At 37.4% G+C, this 13,091-nt stretch overlaps 1 protein-coding gene across 1 annotated transcript in view; it reads right to left on the bottom strand.

Moving 5' to 3' along the window:
- LOC133344241 (CUB and sushi domain-containing protein 3-like) overlaps positions 1-13,091 on the bottom strand; it is a 403,210-nt gene that overhangs the window by 62,851 nt on the left and 327,268 nt on the right. The window contains 5 exon segments of the mRNA XM_061554305.1: positions 1,296-1,484; positions 1,936-2,049; positions 4,586-4,666; positions 7,713-7,858; positions 10,834-11,011. Coding sequence (XP_061410289.1) covers positions 1,296-1,484; positions 1,936-2,049; positions 4,586-4,666; positions 7,713-7,858; positions 10,834-11,011 — 708 coding nt within the window.

Genomic DNA, 13,091 nt, shown 5'->3' with positions numbered 1-13,091 from the left:
ATTATAAATGTTTTACTATGCAAGAATTGCATCGTCACACATGAAAGACTTGCTGTTTTCAAATAGTTTTCGGCTTTGACACATTTAGACTCTAATCACTGGGTCATGGTAACTTCCCTAAGCACTTCTATGGTAAAATTGGTAAAGATCTGCCTGGTTTTAAAGGTCAAATTATGCACCGATTGATGTGAATACTGTATAAACAAAAAAATATCTGACCAGTTTTGAGTTTGTTATATATGTACATCATTTGTTATCCTAACTTGCGAAAAAATAAAACGAACAAACTGTTTTTACTGTCGTATGTAGGTATGTGTACATATGTTGAACTTCTTTCGCACCGTACGTAGCCAATCACGCGAATCGGAGATGTGGGGGAAGGACAACAAACTAAACACAAAAAGCAGTTCTAAAGAATTGAGTTTTCAATCTAGATTTAAAATTGCATAACCCCGGTGGCTTCCTAATATCATAAGAGCATTCCAGACGGTCGCAGAATACTGAACGTGAAGTTTTTACCGAATAGTAAGTCACATTCTGAAGGTGCTCCGATATTGTGCTCGTTGTTCAAGAATGTTTCATTACCATATTCCTTTATCCCTTAAGCCACTGCATATAATGATCATTTCACATATATGTCCTAATATACATGCAGATGTGGTACCAAATGAATTCTAATCTGTGCTTCTAGAAACAGATCATTCAGATTTCAGACACGCTTCTCCAAACCTGTTTTTCATGGCAGGCTTTTACGTTACGAACCTTTATAATTTGAATAGTTGATACACGGGTCGTGTGTGGTGGGGTAAAGTGCAGGTATTGCTGTCTCTTCCAAGACATTTGGTTAGTGTGTAATATTATTTCAAATACCCTATAGGTCGACTATCTAGAGCTCCCTCTCATGGAGGCCCTTCCACCAGCAATGGCATGAAGAAGTAATTGCAGGGCTCCACCTTTTACTTTAATCTTTGGGTATAGATAATGCCCTTCTATTTTGTATATATGTGCATATTCCATGAACATGCATGTGTATCTGTGGAGACACTCAAATCTGTCTACCGAAAAACTCCTGATCACACCGCTAAGCCACATGACCTGGCCAACTGACACATTTGACCCAAAAAAACCTCTATTATGGCCAAATTTCTTGAACACTGCCAAAAGCACCCTCCTGAGGCTGCCCGTGGTGTTACGTGTGAATGACATTAAATGAATGAAAATTCATAATGCCGCATGCTTTAGTACAAAGTACATAACGTGGCAGAAAATAAATTCGATGTTCTACGAATACCCACCGTCAAAGATTTCCAGCTCGTCGTACTGTTTTTCACTCTGAAAGAACTCCACATACAACGTGATCGTGTACCCCTTCTCAACACTCAGCATCCAGCCACAGGTCTGCAGGTTGGGATAGTTGGATGGATAACCCGGACTGAGGATCACACCAGATGACTCTCGTCTGATCTCATTTGTCGAGCAGAGTGCTGATGGTCGGGGGGAAACAGAAAAAAAAACATTTTTTTTAAATATATAACATTTTGTTGTAAACTAAATTAATAATTAAATGCCAACTATGTTGTTGGCAAAGCATGAAAAAAACTTGATATAATGTCAAAAGCTACACGGTTTAATTTCCTTCACAATGGTATTGAATGCTTGGCTTTGTGGATGAACAATTAATTAAATAACACAGCATAAGCTGAATGAAACACACAATTATTCATGGCAAAAACCCAAATTAATGGATGAAAAGTAAAAAGCGAAAAACTCATTGTTCAATCACTGTTGCAATATACGGCACCCCAAAAAAAAGTAACCTGACACGTGGTTTAAATGTGCCAGAAACTCTAGTGTCCTTGTACACACCGTTTAAAAGAATTATGCCAAGTCTCTTGCAAATTCACAGCACGGGAGAACAGGGGAGGCAGCTCTCACCTTGACAAGTTGGCGAAGCGACGTTGGCTTGGAGGCGAGTTCCCAGCTGGCACGTCAGCACTTCACTCCCAACAAGCGTGAAACCCAGCAAACACCTGTACTTGATTATATCGCCTGGGGACAGGACATTCAGATCTAAAAACCACTGCAGAGAAATACTTGTCAAGCACTTATATTGGTCTACTCCGGCCACCGAAACGATTTTCATGCTTTGTTTAGCACAATAACGCACAATTTGCATTTGTTTTCATAGTCATTTGAGTGAAAATTAGAGTGTGACAGGTAAGTTATCAAAGTGACAGACATATTAGCAAACTGATGCATTTTCCTGTGCAGGCCAAACAACACGAGAAATATGTTGCCGATAGTCAACTACGCACGCAGAAAGTTGAACGTAACGCCCTTACATTGTACACTGTATCTTCCGTGGCTTGCAGAGAAATAACTTAGCAGCTGTAGCTGCACTACATCTGGCCTAGCAAAGGGTTTTGCGCAAGCAAGGTCTTTCAAGGTGAAACACCGGTGGGATGGGATTGCGTGTCTAGGAAGATGACAGTTCATTCCTTGCACTAAGCGAAGATGGATTAGGGCAGCAAAAGGGGCTTAAGCAGGGGCAGCCCTCAGCTGCGACAGCTGGTGGAGGTCAAGGCTGACGCGCCATGACGGCGACCAGATGGCTGCTGTGCAGTGCAGGACAGCCGACCTCATGTTGAAAAGCCAGACTGCTCTCCTTGCAGAAAGGTTGAGACAAACCCACTTAGGACTGGCATATACCATGGTTCCGGGTCACAGACCTATCCAAGACACTCGTTTACAAAGAGTCCCTTACTCTAAAAGAAATTGCCACGGTCCAAGCAACTGTGTCAGAAGACTTGGTGAGGTACATGGGCATCGCTGTCAACTTTTCCAGATAACGGAGTCAATTTAGGTCAGACAAATGAGGCTGAAATATCTCCCTTTAAAACCGGGGGGGGAGGGGGGGGATATCATATCTAAACAAAATAAAAAAATATTTTCAAAGTAGAGATCCCCCTAGCCATTATGTCATTCGTTTTTCCAGAACCAAAAATCCAAACACCCAAACGATTCCTTGATAATGGCACGTCGATATCATCACGGTATTCTCTGATTACAATCATCTGTTATTGTGAGAGATAACCACAGTGAGTGTTTGTATGTCTTGGGCTGTGTATTGTGAAGAATGGGAAGATCGGCACTCAAATGAGCACAGCGGTGGTTGTTGACATCAATGCAGACAACAATTAGATACTAGTTTATTGATACCAAATATGGGCATTTTTGATGCTATGAAAACATTAATAGCAGTGTTACTGTATGTACAGGAATAGTTTAAGTGTGCACATATATAAAAGTATAGGTTATCGAGTTATTATATGCTTGCTTATATTTAGTATCAGATGATATACAGAACTCGCACAAATACTGCAATTATCTGTAGATAGATTTAAACTATTAGGTGCATATGTGGTTACATGATCATCTTAAAATGTATAGATTTGTATTGCAGTTTTTTTTTTCCTCATCCTTGGTTTTTCGTTTCACTAAAATAGTGCTCAATTTAGGGAACGCCTCTTGTCATTTGCATCTAACAAGAGATTCTTGATCTGGAGTGAAGACGTTTGGGTACCTTCTCTGGTCCTACTCCTCTGCCCTTATGCCACATTGAACCCTGTATCAACAATGCCCATAATAATAATTGTGATAAGAAGAAAGCCATTGCCATTCGTCATCAAGAGACTAGCACCAATATATTGTCATGATTCAAATCTGTAAAAAAAAAATAAGAAAACCCTTCGCAACAAAAAACATTAGTCCAGGCCAGAAAATGAAAAGTTTTAACACCGCTCAAAAACATGCACTGTGTGCACCTCCGATTAGCACGGTTGGCAACGTATGGTGCGAAAGAAGTCCAAAATACATATATACAATAACTATATTCTTGTTTCTTTCGGTAAAGTCACGTAGAAGGGAAAGAACCAAGAATATGAATCCCTGCAGTCACGAAAGCTTTAAATCAAAAGTACTTAAATATTATGCAAAACCACCAGTCCCTGAGTTAAACAAAAGATGACTGATCAACCATATGAGATGTACACCCAACTTGGCCAGATTTAATTGTGCATTTCCTTGAAAATAAATGTCTGAGAATAGTCAGAATCAGCACCAGCTCGCATAATGGCATTGCAATTATTAATACGGTACTTTAGAGTTGGCATGGGTACATACGCACAAGTAACAAATGAGTGAAAAACGTATTATATGCTGTTGGAGACTAAGTGTAAAAACTTTAGATATGCAATACAAAATTATATGCAGTTAAACTTAGATCAACTAACCAATTCATCTATTGAAGAACTGAGATAATTCAAGAGTGTAGGAGGTAGAGGAGAGGAAGTTAGGTACATATGTATGAATGTTAAACAGGATAATCATGTATATAAGCTTTACAGACCAGTGAAAAAAATATACAAAGAAAAAAACTCCACAAAACGATAGTTCTTAGCCAATTACTGGTACACGAACACATCAATAGTGGTGGTAAATTAATCAATTTAAAATTTGCACTCCGCAGATTTATATTTTTATCAGTCAATGGCAGTGACTCATCAAGTAGGTTGAGCTCATTTACCAATTTCAAATGTCTCATCTTCCATCAGGATCTCAGCATTGGCCACCAAAGGCGGCAGCTGGCAAGACTGGAGCTGGTATGCTGCACACACCGATAGAAAAACAAAAGCAGTGGTATAATAGAAATCTAAAACGAGGATGCGACCAGAGTTTTAAATAGTTCGTTTCAAAAATTAACACCATTCAGTTTACGCCACTTTAAATAAAACATGCAAGGTCAAATGGCACATTGGGGTTAATTAGTAAATATGATGGGTTTTTTAATGAACCAATCCAAAGTATGTAACACATCGTTAATGATGTATCTTTTTTATATATATATAACTAAATCGTTCATAAAATTTATGTTTTTTGCTCACAAAATTAGTTTAACCATTTTATATATATTTATAAAGCTGTTCATTTTATTATGGCGACTGTATTCTTTTTAAGTAAATGCAAATTGTTAGCAGAACAATATTTATAAAAATAAAACATACACACACTTCTCACAGTATATTACAAATTACCCAGTATATTACAAGCATATTACAAATATACTGTGTAATAAAACACTAAGACACACACCGTGTTCAGAAATTATGTGAGCACTATACAGAAGCCTAACATTGACTGTTATATTTTAAAAAACATATATTATTAATTCTTTTTTCAACACAGACATAATTGTGGAATAGATTGTGCTGCAGATTTAAGTTTTTTGATGTAGCTCAGCACGTATATATTGACATTTACAATGTATTGATGGTTTATTTGCTTTCCACGTAAAATTCAACCACTTCTTTAAACGCAGTAAACTATCGGGGTTCTTTAAGGTAACACTCAGTCTTAACAAGATGGCGGAGGAGTTGAAGTTCATTGGATATCGGGCTGATTGAAAAGGCCCTACTTTCACCCTACAGGATTATAATGGATTATCTCCAGTGTGACAAAGCTATTGAAAACTAGTTCTCTGTTGAAGCATCAAAAATAACAAGATCTAGCACTTTCTCTTTTCACTTCACTCCATCCAATATTCAAGAAGCAGGCAAGATCAGCGAAGTTTTAAATCTGATCCTTCATACAGCTATAATGGCAAATTGCTTTTAAATAACCTTTCACTGAAGTTTTAGGGGGTTCCCAGACTTCCGCTAGAGTCCTGGGAAGATTAAAATGTTATTAAAATTGATTAAAGAGTAGAGGCAGTTTGATTTATAGCTTTTGTGGAAGATAAAACGTTATGATTTTATTGAATAGGTGACAGACGCTGCAGTTTAGGCAGTGTGATTGCTACTTCTGTACAGTTAAGAGCTGCCCAGCAGCCTGGTGCCAAGAGACACATCGAGCACTCTCAATTCATTCATTATGCATTTATTGCTGCAACATCTGGACACTACAGTATCCATCTAAATACTTTAAACATTTAAAAAAAACACGTAAAAGTATATGTGTATAAACACACACATTTGCATTGTGTTAAAATGCAACATTAGTTTAAAAAGAAAGACAAGGCGTCTATTATAAAAACAATTACGTGATATTATTTCACAATGCAAAATATAACATGACCCTATTAGCGCTCATGCTAAGAAGCAACGATGATAGAAAGTGTATTTTGAAATGCACTAATTGTGGGAATGAGATTGACATATTTTGAGGTAAAAAAAATACCATGTCAATACGTTTATAGGGTTACATCTGACACTAAAACTAAGTGATCACTCTATGAGATCTCTTTTACCAGTGGCAAAATATAATAGTAGGTTTTTACCCTTTTAACTGGTACAAAACTGACACCTTTATTCAAGGCATCATGTTTGCAATGACCACAACACAAGTAGTCAAAAAAGCAAACAAAAAGAAGCAACTCTGATAAGGATGATAATATGCACTGTCCTTGAAGTTGATTGGCCCACACCCGAGACGGCTTTCTTTAGAGCCTAGTCCCCATTGGTGTAGGGCTCTGATATTGCACTGTGTTTGAGTTGTACGCCTTCTGGTGTCATCTGGCCCTACACCAATGGGGACTAGGCTCTAAAGAAAGCCGTCTCGGGTGTGGGCCAATCAACTTCAAGGACAGTGTATATTATCATCCTTATCAGAGTTGCTTCTTTTTGTTTGCTTTTTTGACTACTTGTGTTGTGGTCATTGCAAACATGATGCCTTGAATAAAGGTGTCAGTTTTGTACCAGTTAAAAGGGTAAAAACCTACTATTAAGTGATCACTATAATACTGAGTAATTGTAATTACTCAAGTTGTGAAATTTTAAAATACATGTCAAATAGTTAAACATCTTTAAGAAGTATGACTGAACCCACTTCATGCGACTTCATTAAACAGTGGTGACATTTTCAACATTGGTATGAAAATGAAACATATGTACATTTGATAATAACCTCTATGCATAGTCAATGAAGTGTACTCGGTAGGATGGCTTCCACAACAGCAAGTGTTATATCAGCAAGATTAAACCTTAATCGTCTGGATAGAATGTGAAAATTGGCTTATTTTAGCTCAATAAAACCGTCCAATAACAATTAAAATAACGTTTTTCTTTTTATTTTGCCTCAAACAATATAATGAAGGTTTAAAATCAATGCGATTAAACAGTGAAAGAACAATAATAAATTCGTGAGACAATGCAGGGAAAAAGGTCCGAACAATGTCGTACACCTATTTTTTCAATGCACCACATATTTTACTTAAACCAATTTGCAAGAACATAATAAATAAGTTAGTTGTATAAACACATACCTACACAATGAAGATATGAAAAGCATTTGTGTACTTTTGCATCACAAAGTTGAAAAGGTAATTTCCTAAACATGTTTGTATGTATGGTGCACTTATTTCTCACCGGACGTAGCCAACGCTGCTAAATCAGAGGTGCGGGGGAAGGACAACAAAAACTAAACACACAAATCAGTTCTAAAGGAATGAGTTTGCAATCTAGATTTAAAAGTGCATAGCTCCAGTGGCTTCCTAATATCGGAAGGAAGAGCGTTCCAGACGGCCGCAGAAGCACATCCGAAAGTGCGAAATGCGGTCACCGTCTTTGTATGAGAAACACAAGGACAACAAACAAAACATCACATCACTGTGCTTCTGTACTGCTGTGGATTACTATGCGCCCGTCATGTTGATTCACCTGAGAAGTTAATTATGAAGAGGCCACTGGTTGAGAAGTCACTGTGGAACTTGACAAGGATCTTGTCTGATGTGCTATACAGTGACTCCATTGCAGTGTTGCCACTGAACAGGCCAAGCTGTGGAGCCCTCTGGTCTGGTCCATCCCTGCAAGATTTGTCCACAGTAAAAAAGAAAATGAACACATGTTCAATCCATCTGTAGCCTCTTACGATACCATTTAGAATCATACAGTGGCTAAATACAATTATATAATTATAAATAGTGACAACAATAGTGTGACATGTACGACATGTATCAAATAACACATGTGTGCAAATATGCGTGTCATGTATATATTCTAGAGAAGAGAGTTAGTTATTGACAGGAGAGAACATGGAGATGTTGAGCCTAGATTTGATTTGTCCACAAGGAGTCGACATCATGGATGGATGAAGGGAGATCCATATTGTGGAGGTAGGAGAGGAGTGATTTCCCACCGAGCTGCGGTTAACTTTGAGTTTGATGGATCTTGGCTACTAGATATGAGAGTTGAATCTAAATGTTATAGATTGCTAACTGCTTTGAAAGTACTGTTTAAAATGTGTTATTTTCCAAAAAGAGTCTTTTCCTTGAAGAAAAACATAAATCATGCTGAATTTCCATGACTGCTTAAGTGTAAGCCTGGTCTGGTTACAGAACAGAGCAATTGGGTTTGGATTCCCATGGTAGCCTTACCAGGAGTGAAAGTGAGAGATTGAGTGAGTACATATGTGCATCGAGCCATGTGGCCCATGAAGCTCTGGGACCAGAAACGAGCCACCCTGGGCTGTTCATCGTATTCCTTGGTTCAGGGATGATTTATAATTGTTGTGGAAGTTAACTATTAGGCCCATGAGCCAATAGGAATTCTGGACATGTTTTCTAGTAGCATTTGTTGATGCAGGCATACTATCGCTGGATTTCAACTTTCTGCATCTCACCGCCAGAGTGTGACCCATTAACTAACCCTGCCATAGGCTGACTTACAGGACTAAAAATAAGATACATTACCTTTAATGATATCTTTTTAAGAGAGACTAACTTTTGTATACATATATTTTTTACCCGCAATTCACCAGCACAGTGCATAATACATTCTGCACACATTTTGTCGTACCTGTGTTTGCCCAGGCCCAACTCTGTTCATGAAGGACCAATTACATCGGCTATTTATGTTGAACTTCTTTTCCCCGAACAAAGCCAACCATGCTATTTGGAGGTGTGGGGGAAGGGCAACAAACTAAATACAAAATTCAGTTCTAAAGAAATACATTTTCAATCTAAATCTAAAAGTGCATAGCTCCAGTGGCTTCCTAATATCGAGTGGTCTTGAATGGGTAATCATCGTCACACTCGATGATTCGCATCCACTCATGGCCATCACTGGCGTCACTCATTCCGTTCACAGGGTTAATAACGCTGCGCTGGACCGTGAGTGCCCAACAATGCAGTTGATCGCATCACTGCGAGAAGGCCAGGGAAAGCACACCAGATGAGTTCACACACAAGTGATGCTGACACAGTGAAAAAAAAATTCAGATACCTATAGGCACTTCATAGCTCTGATTTTTCTTTTGTGGTGGTGAAACAGATTTTTGTGTTGTGATTAATGTATTATTCCCATGAATGAGATATATTGTGGAACAAAGTAATTTAGTTTTGTACCGATGTAGATGTTTGTATCATAATGACAAATGGTTGAGCATTTCACATAAATTTACAAAACAAAGTTAATGATACAGAAAATTTTGAAAATGATTGCTATACGCCTACATAGTTTAGTAATATTATGAAAGGATTTTTTTTTTTCTAAATGAGGGCGTGTTAACTTTCACACGTGGTTTCCAAAGTCATTAGACTTTTGTTAACGTGTCGCTAAAATCAAACAGTGGCACATAGAACATGCGAGGCAGAGTTTGAACTGTTACATTTGTCCAATCACAGTTTACAATTATACCTTAAACTCTAAGAGGTCAACCAGATTTTTTTAAATTAAATATCAAATGCCAAATGTAATATAACAATCTAATAATCTTGCAAATAGGGGTTCATTTTAATTTGTCGGTATGACTAAGCGGTGCCTTACATTTGCAATAACAGGTGGTGTGGTGCTGATACCACATTCAGCTTGAATTATTTATATTAAGATTTTACCATTTTACTCTTTACGTTATGAACGAATAAAGGCAGTGGACGTGAATAATTGAATAAAACTTTGGAAATGTCAGTTCATGTTACGAGTAACATTATATAATGCCGACTGTGAGCAACATGATGATAGCTCCTGTCTTTCAATGTTGTTACTGCCTAAAAATGTAAAAGTATTCAGACGTTAACTTGGAGAGTAAATAACTTTTTGGAAAAGCTTCACAGAGAGTAAACAAATTGAACAATAATTGCATAAACATATACTTTCCTGAAATAATTAATGACTTGCAAAAAACCCATGAATTATCCTTAAACAAAACAAATGAACAGCAGTTCTGTACTTTAAAAAAAAATATGCCTTTTTTGGCAAGAAAGAAGTGAAGGGTAAAAGGCATTCAGCAAGACTACTGCTGAATAAAATACAATGTGCACCTTTAAACACCAACCTCAACATTACATTTGGAAATTAAATTTACACTGTGTGAAATTAAGCATACTTTTGCCATGACCTTTTCTTACTCGAACAATTCTCTATTCAAATGCTGTCAAAAATGTATTATGTGTAATGATTGCCCAATGATGATACGTCGTGACAAGCTATTAACCTCCTCGTCTGATAAGCAGGATGTCGTTGGTTCGATCCTGACCCTAACACCTGTACATTTGAAGTTTGAATGTTCTCCGCGTGGTCGCGTGGATTTTTTTATCTGGGTCCTCCGGTTTTCCCTCCACATTTAGAAACATGCGTTTAGAGTATTTAGCAGCGATACATTTCCACAAGATAAGCTACTTTTTTGAGCTATCATTTGTGGCCAGGTCACTTTTGAAAAAGAGAGCTTTATAGCTCAGTGGGCCTTATCTGGTAAAATAAAAAAAATACTTTTTTTGGTCGTTTTTAGTAACCTCAGTGCTTCTATGTGTGTGTGTGAGTGAGCCGTGCACTGCACCAGTACCACACAGTGATGAAGTCGTAGACGGGCTCCGTCTGTAAAACGGTGAAATTGAGAAAGATGCCATTCCCCGGGGGAACCATGATGAGCCAATAGCAGTCCTGAAAGTTTGGGTATTCGTTTGGAAACCCAGGCGAGTAAACAGTGCCGCTCAGTCCCGTTACGTTGCCGCCACAGGGAGCTTTAAGTAGAAACGAAAAGAGACAAAGATACGTGAGGCGGTTTTAATGGCCGTACACGAGTGTGTGTGTTATATAAATACAATATATTTCACCATGCATGAAGAAATGTGGTAATTTATGGATATGTTTTTCATCCTTGTAAACTATTAAGTAAATATAAAATACAATAAAACACTGCATCTCATTAATATGGCTAGTAATGGATTGCACTACAATGTGCAGCAAAAGACAATAATACATCTCTTCAATGACAACTAATTAGTATCGTCTAGTTGTTTAAAAATAATTCAAAGCATGCCAAAGTTGCGCATTGTGAACATTGTGAGCAATTCAAGGCGACTCCGAATGCCCAGTTTAATTAAATAGTATATAAATAATTTGTACATTTATTAGCATGCTCACACTTGAGTTAATTTCATGTCAAAACGCATAAACCAAGTTGATGGATTTCATGATGCAGCACAAATCAGAGAAAAAACTGCATGGAATTAGAGCCAAATAAACCATATTACAAATCTGCATCTAAGCAGAGGTAATGCGAATGCATTTTAAATACAACGCATTCTATGAATGCAATTTCCAACACTGGAGTATTGCTGCAATGCAATACCAACAGCATATGATGCAAAGGTAGAGCATTCATTTCAATTCAATATAATCCTGAAAATGTTCCGCTTCTAGCAACCATTTCAGTTGTTGCAATTGCAGACATGAGCGTGATGACACTTTGGGCGCAATTCATGTTGCGTTGCAGGCAAAATGGTTGCCAGATGGAGGTGACAAACGAGCAAATTAATTTGTGTGGAATCGGCCACCATGCCCTCTCAGGAGCTCCCCGTAAAAGTCACCGTCTCCAAAGTATGTGCTCTATGTAATCTCGCACAAAGTCCGCACCTCCGATTTAGCACGGTTGGCTACGAACAGTGTGAAATAAGTTCAACATATACATACAAGTTAAAGCGTTTCCACATTTCGATTTAAAGCTTTCGTGACTGCAGGGATTCATCTTCTTGGTTCTTTCGGTAAAGTCACGTAGAAGGGAAGTAATAAAATAATAAAAATAAAACAGAATTATTTTATTTTATTATGTTTTATTTTTATTATTTTATTACTTCCCTTCTACGTGACTTTACCGAAAGAACCAAGAAGGCGTTTCCACATATTTGCAGTTTCCATCGTCGCTGGCCCCACCCCAACCACTTGACTACTTTTGTCCATTCCGCAATTTCGGCACGCGATGTGGCGGAAAGGGTGTGCTTTAAGTGCAGCATAATATATGTTTTGGGAATTTTCGGGGTTTTTTTTCGTACGAAAATGGGCATCGCTTTGCAAATTGTTTGTACAACAATGGCCAAGTAGCTCCTCTGATATTTGTATACAAGTTTCTATCACAATGTCTTGAGAAGAGACTTCAACAAAGCATGTTTGCATACAGTTAGATCTTTCTTCAGGCCCTTCGACTGGGTAATGAGCATGAAATATGGCATACGATAAAATATGGTATTTGGCAAGATCAACATATTACATGTCATGCCTTGCGTGTGTACATAAAATGGTACTTGGCTGATGATAAAATGCAAAGAAAATAAATTAATATCGACAAATAGACACAATTTTTAACGTGCTTAAATTAGTTTAAAGGTTTAGATTTACACAACTTAATATTAAATACAAATAACTTAGTTATTGGGCAAAACATTGAATTGTCTCATTAATGATAAAAAAAAAATTGACTGGGTTTATGCATACGAAACTCTTAAATGATTTATTATATTTCAAGCATCAATGACAAAGAATGAAATGCTGTAAAATACCCAAATAGAAAATAACTAGATGCAAGAGCAAATAAAGTCTCAAATGAAAAAAAACAAATATGATTACTAGCAGGCATACAACTGCAAGGATGTGTTTTTGTTTCTCGATACAGTAATTCGTCTAATAGACATTGCATACTTTAAAACTCCTAATGAATTAAAAGTTATAAAAATCTAATTAAATAACGAACACTGTATATATTTTAATAATACCGTGCAGAAGGCTTCCAACAGTACTTTTAAGGATTCATTAATAATGCACAGT

Source organism: Lethenteron reissneri, chromosome 19, assembly GCF_015708825.2.
Source record: "Lethenteron reissneri isolate LAM-NWPU_2019-01 chromosome 19, ASM1570882v1, whole genome shotgun sequence".
Taxonomy (NCBI): Eukaryota; Metazoa; Chordata; class Hyperoartia; order Petromyzontiformes; family Petromyzontidae; genus Lethenteron; species Lethenteron reissneri.
The sequence above is the reverse complement of the archived record's forward strand: the minus strand, read 5'-3'. Positions and strand labels throughout refer to the sequence as shown.